At 44.7% G+C, this 9,860-nt stretch overlaps 1 protein-coding gene across 1 annotated transcript in view; it reads right to left on the bottom strand.

Annotated features, from left to right (window-relative positions):
• Window positions 1–289: 289 nt before the first annotated feature.
• LOC119405247 (PP2C-like domain-containing protein CG9801) overlaps window positions 290–9,860 on the bottom strand; it is a 48,140-nt gene continuing 38,569 nt past the window's right edge. Inside the window, exon 8 of the mRNA XM_037672056.2 lies at window positions 290–9,263. Within this exon, the coding sequence (XP_037527984.1) occupies window positions 8,859–9,263 (405 nt within the window). The 3' untranslated portion in view covers window positions 290–8,858. The remainder of the gene's footprint in view (window positions 9,264–9,860) is intronic.

Here is a 9,860-nt window from a genome sequence, read left to right as displayed (position 1 = left end):
AATGAATGAATGAATGAATGAATGAATGAAAGATTCCCTCGACCTGCAGGTTAGCAGTCGAGCACCATAACAACTAGACCACCGTGGCAGGTTAGCCTCTGTTCATTAAGGGGGCGCTTCGAAAGTCGCAACTTCGCAGTCCACTTGTTAACTCTATGTGCAGCGCACAACTACAAAATTTGGCTGAACTGTTCATAGCAGTGTTTGCTGCTTGTAGAATATGTTTTTTGTTTTTATTTTTACCAAGCACGAGGGGTGGTTCAGGACCACCTTAAGAACAAAGACAATGTCCAAAAGGCATCGCACTTGCTTTTATTTAAGCTCTGGAAATTAACGTACAATCGAGAATATGAGCCACTTTGCCACGGACTGTGGACAAGGTGGTACATGGTTATCACACAACGGGGAAACAGCCACAACAAACTGTACACACAATATTCCAGTGCATATACTGTTCCTCCGCTGCCGTTTGCTTCAAAGTCTGGCACACACATCACAGCTCAAAAAAAACGCCTTCAGAAAATGCGGACTACAAGCATAGCACATGCAGTCTGTCCAGGCAGTTTTGAAATCAATAGTTGCCTCTCTATATCACTTCATCAAGTTCACCTTTCCACAGACGCAAGTGAAATAAAGGAGCATCACAAGGACGATACAGTTGTACATGTCAGTAGCGTGGAATGTGCACGTAAACGCTGAGTCAACAACAAAAAACCGGGCAGCACTAAAAGCTCAACACCAAGCAGATGGGGTAAAAACTGTTGCGTATCCCAAGCCTTTCCAAAGCGCCAAACAAAAACAAAACAAAACCAACGCGTCTCGTCAACAACTAACTGCAAGCACTACAAACTGTGCCGATAAATCATATCGTATAAAATGCAAACGAAAAATAAAAATCTGTCATGAACGCTTACAAATGGTATATGCTTTGTATTTGAGGCACGAGTAAATGAGTAGAAGTGCAATTCACTTGCCGAAATCTTGCTTGCAATTTGGGCGTGGAACATCATCTTTGTGGAAAATGAGATTTTAGAGTAATTTTCAGCGTGCGGAAGCAATAAAACTTCTTTGCTTAGCAGCTTGTACAATGTCAGTGGGAATGTTAATGTGGCTCATTAATGATAACACAGCGACCTCCCTAACTTAGTTTACAGTATCAACTGATGAACTCAAATGGGAACGTTTGTCAATTATGTTTATCAGATTGTTTCCATTTGTCTTTGACAAAGCAAACACGGTGAGCTCACAGTCAAGAGTTTGTGGTTTTAGTCAGCCTGCATGTTCTGCATGACTTCCGCTTTCAAATAAAAATGAACACTTAGCAGCTAACTCGGCTTTCTGTCGCTCTAAAAATGAGCTAGCTCCCACCAAACAATAACCGAGGTTTCCCTCTAAACATCCGGAAGATGCAAGGACTGCAGCATAAAATTGCTCCACGCGAAACTGATCAAGAAGGTACGCACACACGAAACACATTTCGCACAATTCAGCGCAATGGTCTACAAGGCACCGAAAGTGAGGACTGAAACTACTACTCGTGCCTGAAACGACTACACACTGCGGAAACTAAATGCTGCCACCTCTCCACGGGGTTCTAAAGCTTGGATTTCATGGAGGTGCTCAACGCACTGTGGAAAAGATGACCAGGAAAAAAGCTTCAGCGGTTACTCTCTCCAAGATGAACGCAGTTAATGTTAACGTATGCAGTTAATGATAGGCTAAGATTACTACTATCTTTGGCATTTGCTTGTTGCCTTTTGTTGGCCATGGCGTGCACGCTTATTTACGAGTGTCCATACAGCAAAGGGCAGCGCCCTCATTGCTGCAATATGCATCAGCCATGACCGAAAAAAAATGCGACAAGTCATCAACTTCGGGGCAGTGTTTCACATTGTTGGCCAAACCCTGCGCAGAGGCAGGAAGAGTATTTTAAGAAAGGATGCAGGAATAGAACGCACCAATCTAAGGGACGCAAAAGTGAAAACATAAACATGCAGCAGCTGCCCGAATATGTAAGGTTTGCAAGACCTCTCGCATCGATTTCCCAAGTTTGGGGCGACACTTCCATCAAAATTTTCTCACGATGAAAACAACGATACACGAAGTTGGTGTTAAATGCTTGTGGCCCAACAAAAAGCATGTATCTTGAAGTTTGGCACACAACCTGGATTTCAGATTCGCTACCAGGACTTAAAGTGTGCAATCAACCTAGCGTGGCACTGCAAGTTGCTGCAGGCTAAAACCTGCCTGAAATTCGGCTTCCAAAAAACATTCGATGCCAACTGCACAGAGGGCACATGGCGTTCTGCACGAGATACAAGCAGCACTTACATGCATACACATGTAGCTAGCTCACAGTGAAGAAAGGGCAGTAGCTTACGTTCGTATAACATGACCCTGACGTAATTTGTACTGTCAATTATAGTCCCCTGCATAATGTAGAAAGAACAGAAAGATATATACCGTATTTTCTCGCATATAACATACTCCCAACTAGCTCTACAAAAAGAAAAAAAAAAGGCTATGCATATAACCCCCATCCCCACTTTTTAAAAGCACATTTCTCCACTTTTTTTATGTGGGTTATATGCGAGAAAGTACAGTAACTTGCACAACTAATTACTTATGACACTTATATCCGTATTCAGGACGCATTGCAAAATGAGACCCAAAAACAATTTTGCTTCGCATTTACCACCATCACACCTTTAGCATCCATGAGCCCTAGCTGCCGCAATGCAAAGTAAAGCTAAGAAGGTGCACCTCACAGTGGATTTCCTGCGACCACTCTTTCCATTGGCTGACGTTTCAGTGGAGGTTGTACACATGAAAATGTGGTGTCTGTACACATATGGAGAAGGATACAAAAGCCAACGAAAAGGAGGTGCATGCTGCAACAATGTACGTAACTACAAACAGTGTTGGTACAGTTCGTGTTCTTTTTATTGCTTGGAACAGCATTTCAGACATTTCGTAGTGCATCTAACATGCCTAATGTAACCACCCACTTTTTTATTTTTCTGGGGGCAAATTAGGTTCAATATTCTCACTCGAACTTCCCCAAGTGCATGAACTGATATCGTACAATTTAAAGAGAATAAAAGATAGCATGAAGAAGTAGAACAGCTTTTTGAAGCTTCTGCGGGTGCATGCCGTTGAGAGCAATTCAAAATTGGTGGTCACAATTAAATTCTTAGTTCATCTGCCCTGCAGAAACATTTCTTTAGTTATCGTTAAAAAATTTTGCTCAAATATCCTAGTGAACTCTTGTCCATGCCTGACTTCACACAAAGAAAAATGAAGAGTTCTGCAAGACTTCTCTTTTTCAAAGATTGTTACATGACAGTGCCTATGCTGTGTGCAGAAACCTTGCGCATGCATTATGATCAGCCATTGCAGCAGAAGTGCCTTGCTCTGGCACTTGACTACCTAGCAACTAATAGTTTGACTTGCCTCAATAGGTCAGCAACCTGTTGCCCTGGCTCTGTTTATACTATTTGCTTCATTAAAGATCCTGCCAAGAAGAGATGCTAGAGAAAATTGCCAAGTACACAGCTTGAGATGGACTCTATTACTAAGAGAATAATAACTTGATGCCAGAGTGGCTTCTGCATACCGAAGGTACATCGTGCACCGAGGGTTGTGTGCTGCACGAATTTAAAGCTAACCCTACAAGAAACAGGATTTACATGTCTTATGCATCACACTTTCAGGGTTTGCAGTGCTCTATACGGCTGGCCAGAATGTCACAGCAGCTGTGCACAGTACTGTGTCACATTAAGGCAGCTTTGCACGACTGCCACACCTTTCTTGCTTCTTTTTCATAGCCACGAAGAGTGGCTTTCCGTACAACGCTGACCTGCAGAACTGCTACCACGGAACATTTGCACGCACAATCACCGACAAGAGTAGCGGAATTGCACGAAACAACGCATTAATGCCACACATATGCCAGCAGTAGGTCAGCCATTTAAAAAGACTGTATCAATGAATCAGGACGTACAGAAAGCACTTTAGTCTGACCTTACCGCGAACTACAAGGTTGCCGGCATTTTTTTTTTTAAACTAAAACACACAAGCTTGCTGACCGAGTGCGGTTCGCCACCTCACCTGTCTTAAAGATAATTTTCTTAAACTGAGAGAAACGTTTGCCCTGTCTTGGTCACTTGACCTAATTGTTTTAAAGCAACGAGTGTGTGGAGTATTAAGAAATAGTAAGAACAGTGAAACCTCAAGAGGAAGGTTTACATTTAAAAGACAAAATCGAACGTGAGAACCTACAAAAAAATATATCGCACTACATGGTGACATTAGGCCTTCCCTCCGAAAACATATACCTATGTACAAAGCCACACATTTGGTGCTCAAATAATGTAAACAAAAAACAATTTCAGTGCATACACACATGCACACACACGCACACACAAGAATGCAGTTCACGTCCTCTGGAGTTGTCTGCAAGAAGCCTCAAGATCAATGACACCCCATGAAACACACTGGCTCACATGCATAAACGCAAGGCAATGAACGAATGACAGAGCAGTGCTCAATCGGGCCAAATTACGCTGCATATGAAGCAATGTGCTAAACCATGGACGGACCACACACACGTGCGCACTACGAATAAAAGCCACGGTGAAGCGACACATGAAAATTCCACACAGTGTGCAGAGAAAGAAACATTTCAGAAGAGATAATTCTTTTTGCAGTTCATGCTACATAACGCTTTAAACTGATGAAGACACATTACTAGGGGGTGTGCGAATATTCGAGTTTCGAATTCGAATCGAATAATACACAATCGAATAATTCAATTCGACTTTCGAATAGCTTGTATTCGAAGTTTCGAATAATTCAACAAGACGAATATCTAAAACGCGACAAAGGCCAACGGTGCAACTTTGTTAGGCTGGGGTGGCTAAAACTGACGCTAACGTTGTTACAGTAGGCCTTTCGTTAAGTTCTCACCGATATCCTGGTTCAAAAGCGAGCACATGCTTATTTTAAAGGAGATTGTGTCATTTCCGCACGTAAATAGACACATGAGAAAACTGCCGAGCCCTTTACAACTTTTCGCTTCCGAAACGAGGCACGGACTTCTAGCGTAGTTCGGTAGTGTATGCCGCAAGTGCCGTAAAACGTTCCGACTTTGGCCCACGAAACCCTCGGTGATTGGCTTCACATATGAGAATTTGTTCACGCTGTGCAGTCGCCGCTGCCGCACCGCACTGCTCATTCAGAAACTCCCATGGTTCCGGTGCGCAGTTAAAAGGCTGTTGTGAACGGGCGCCTGACGAATTTTTGGCCCGGAGCAGCCATGGTGATGAAGCACAACATTACCGTTGTCAGATGAGCCGTACTGTGCAACCTTGGGGGAAAAAAAAAAGACTAGGTACCATACCCCATCTATTAACCGTTAGGAGGTAAGGAGTGCCACTGCTGACTGGAATAGCGGCTCTTCTATACACACGCTTGCGCGCCCATAAAAGCTGCAGAAAAAAAAAAAAAAAACTCCCGAGCAAGCGCGTAATAAAGCTGTCAGCACGCCGTAGCATTACTGATTTTTTTCTTTTGACTTGCCGTAACTGGCGGCCGGTACACGTTTCGTGTAAGTATACTATATTCGATATTTTTGGCCACTATTCGGCACTATTCGATTTGAAATGAAATTTCACTATTCGCACACCCCCTACACATTACCATTAGCTGCATCACCTGAGGCAGCGCTAGTTGCATACCATCACTTTGTTCAACCAGAGCTGCACATTGAACCGTGCTCTACTAATGGTGCGAACCGAATGAACTTCCTGGTACTTGCTCATTTGTTTTGCCGCTGCCGTGCAGCATGACATTTGCTAAATTTTGGCTAAGGCCATGCCTGAAGATGTCACTGCTCCCATTATTGTTCCCATTTACACCTCCAGTATCGCAGCAATTTGGTACAGGTAACATGCATAACCTAGGGGCTAATGTCATGTGCGCTCCGTAGACAACTCAGAACCACGATATAGTACACCCTTTAGGTGAGGACACTTGCTAAGTACGATTGGCCAGATAATGTGGAAAAGGAATGCACCGATCGGTCCAAGATGGCAGCGCCTGTCTGTTGAAACCACGACACAAGTTCAAGACAACGATGGTTCAGTCTTGCCTTGCTACAGCAACTGGCGCTTCACCGGAAATCTGAATCCGATGACAAATAGCCAAGTGCCTTCCTGTATCCACTAGTGACCTATTTTCATTTGCTGCTCAATCATTTCAGACTTTCATTGAAGTGCTGGTTGCTATAGCAATAGGAAATAAAACCTTACCCATCTTGAGCTCTTGTGGTAGCCACTGCCATCACCGGACCGATGGGCGCATGACGCTCTTACTTTATCTGGTCGATCACGCATCGCAAGAAAGCCGTGAAGTGTCCCCACCAACAGAGTATGTATGTTACACCATGCGCAGAACTCGCCACAAGATGAGAGTCGCAGAATTATTGCCTCTGGTGGCCGCACTTCTAAACGAGGCACCATTGGTGGTAATAGTCACCAATGGCACCCGCAATACAGCACCAGTGGAAAGTGCAACCACCTCGTTGTCCCAGCTGCCCCAATGAATTAAAACAGCGCTGGTAGAAGTCAGTCAGGCACGATACGACAAGTTACCTCTAAGTAGGAGGCTCTTCTCATGCACATTTCCTTGCTGCGACATTGTCTTGTTACATGTGGACGGGTTGTTCTGTTCAATGCACCGCATCAATGATAGTCTGGATTCCGGGGCCATCTTCTGACATGAAACTGTTGAAATCAGATAGGCTACCTTCTGAAATGAAGCCACAAAGGTACTGGACATACTGTTTTGCACATCAATCGCGTGAGCTGTTTATACCGAGCACTTCCCCAAAAATAAAGCCAACCGAGCAGTTGGGTAGGCGTATGCAATCTTGCTGATAGTCACCGATATCTCTCACGTCATCCGTCCATAATATTCAGCTTGTACTTCCTCATCTACGAAGATAACAGAAATGAGCCGTGCAGCTATCCTTGCAGAACATGCATAATCAAACACAAGGTGACACGAGACTTTGAATGGTGCATGGGTTATGTCAAGCATTCAATGCAGTGGACGCATGTCTCTTGAAAGGAAGGGTATTTCACTGTGCTTTTGTAAACCTCACCGTTTCACAAACACACGACTGTTGGCACATTTCACGCACAAAAGCGTACTTACGCACGACCATGGCACATTCAGAGCAGTCGGCTGGAACGAGCCACTTCAAACTTTTGTACCTTCCGCCATCAAATGATACGGTGTTCGTCTAGAACAAAACATATCAACTGAAAACTGCATTACGATTAGCAGTGTTATATGTTTCCGACTGACTGCATGGCTCCACAGCAGAAGCCCTGGGAAGCCTACAGTTTACTATGAATATAACGGAATGGAAAACCTAGTGACACCGTTTTCTCCTCAGTGTCCCAGAAATCATGAGTTTTACAATGCACTCTGCTGGAGAAGAGAGTTTCTTTACCGAACGCAAGTGCTAGAGCTAACCCAATTAACACATTTAAAAGCACACTATGAATCACTGCAGCTACAATTATGCCTCCTTATAAAAAGAATTTTGACAACTAATGAGCTTCGGGGCGTCATCCAAATATATGTGCTGCACATGTGCTGGCTTTTACAAACACACAGACTACAGCTGCACAACTTAAAAGCATACAATACACACTTTTTTTTTTGCAGAACGCAAAAGCCTTAATGAAAGATCTGCGATTGGATCAAAAAGCACAAGTTCTGCGGAGACTTTTGAGCATCAGTGAAGAGTATCGATGAGCCAATGATGCGCTCAGGAAGCTAACACAATTAGCTAGATAGTATTCAAGAGACTACACGCATCCTGACAATGTGGATGACACAACCTTAGTGAATGCAAAGAGCACGGTGGCTTCTATTACTTTTTTGCAGAATATACTACATACGTGCCAGTGTTCCAGAAAAGAGTGGGAACATTCACATCTATTCTAGAAGCCGCTAGAGTTCTTATCTAGATTGTCACAGGGGCTGGGTTGTTCCTTCTGTGGCGAACTACTTTTTGGAGATGCCACGTGGAGAATAATTCACACTGAGATATGAGTACATCTACCTGAAGAGTCATAAAATGCTAGTCTATTATACATCTTGTCCCAATGCTAGAATACCCAGACACTTATATGTAATTTTCGAGGGAGACAAAGCGACTGCTTTTTTTTTTGGTGCGACTCAAGGTGACCGAAACGGCAAGTTTGCTGGATGGTGTGAAGGACAGGAAGTTTGAAATCAAAGACCCGTGTGGACGTGTGAAAAAGTTTCAGCCCTATTTGTCAGGGGTGTGAAAGGTGATGGTCTGAGGTCAGCTACTGTCATGAGCCACAAGAAGAAGACAGATCAGACGGCCATCTTAGACAAAAACATTGTCTGGATCGTCATTTGGCTTCTTAGAAGTGAAGGAAACCTCACCAGTTTGCACGACCCTCCTGGTAAACTTCTTAAAGAAACAGAGGTAATCGACGCCAAACAAGGCCCACTGTGCTTTGCACAGTAAGAACGATATGCTGGCCTGACCTCACCGCAGAATGGGCTGCAATTTCGTGCCAATAACTGGTGCAATGCCGTAATCGTTTGACAACTGAGACGGTCTTTGGGGAGGGTTGCCTGCATCGTTTCCCCACCCTCCTCAGTATGGATGAGTAATTGTTACAGATCACGAAACTCCTGTGAACTAGGCGATCGCAAGCGAATCCACAATGTCCAGCCAACCGTGTTAGAGAAGTGGAGGGCCGTCTCGCAGCCGGCGCTCATGTATCGTGCCCGTAACAGACCGCAGCTTAGATGGTCGTCTCGTAGGGAAGGTTGTCGGGATAGTCGTCCGGCTCCCCGGGAGTGGATGGGACGTTTCGGTTTGCGCGGTCCTCCTGACCGTCATACACGTCTCGGCCGCCTCGCTGGCGGCGGCAGCGGGCGTTGGAGCTGCTGCCTCTTCCGACCTGGAAGGCAACGAGCGAGGCGTGGTCCAGCTTGCCGGGCACCATGGTGAGTCGGGGTCCGGCGCGGTGGCGCCGCCGCCGAGCGTCTTCGCCCGGTGCGGAGCCGGCTGCGTACAGCTCGGGATCCTCGAGGATGCGCCGCTTGGCTGCCGTCAACTTGGTGGCGAAGTCCACCATTCGCTCGCAGAGGTCCTCGGCCGAGCTGCATGCTCCGTCTCCTTGGTACAGGCCTTGTTGGAGAAGGTCCTATGCATGCCAGGAACATGACAGACGCTGTTATAATATACACTACGCGCTAACCTCGATATAACGAACTCAGATATAACGAATTATTGATTATAACGAAGTAAGTGAAGACTAGTCTTGTCATAAATACAGTGTTACAAATATACGCTTATAACAAATTTCTAGATATAACAAACTTATTTTCGTGTCATGTGCAACTTTGTTATAACCAGCTTTGAGTGTGTATATATATATATTACCATATACATGATTTTATTTTCGATTCATGGGCGCTGCCATCTTGGACTGATAAGCGATTGTTTTGCCGGTTTTCCACGTCGTAACATAAAATGATCATGGCCATAAAACGTTGAATGCACCGGCCCAAGCGTTTTCATGGGTGCTAGTTCACCGTAGCACTGTTTGTTTATTTGACACGGATACAAAACTGCAATGTTATCAGTCCAAGATGGCGGCGCTTGAGTACATCCGAAAAATGGTGTATATGTGTGAAGTCACAACCAGCAGCTTACTGCTACTGACCTTTTTCATAATTCTAAAGCTAGCTTTAATGCGATGCAGCTTACCCAACTAATTGCGGCTGGCCACATCTGCAAA

The sequence above is a fragment of the Rhipicephalus sanguineus genome, chromosome 9 (genome assembly GCF_013339695.2).
Source record: "Rhipicephalus sanguineus isolate Rsan-2018 chromosome 9, BIME_Rsan_1.4, whole genome shotgun sequence".
NCBI lineage: Eukaryota > Metazoa > Arthropoda > Arachnida > Ixodida > Ixodidae > Rhipicephalus > Rhipicephalus sanguineus.
Note: the sequence above shows the minus strand (reverse complement) of the source record. Positions and strands in the feature narration are given on the sequence as shown.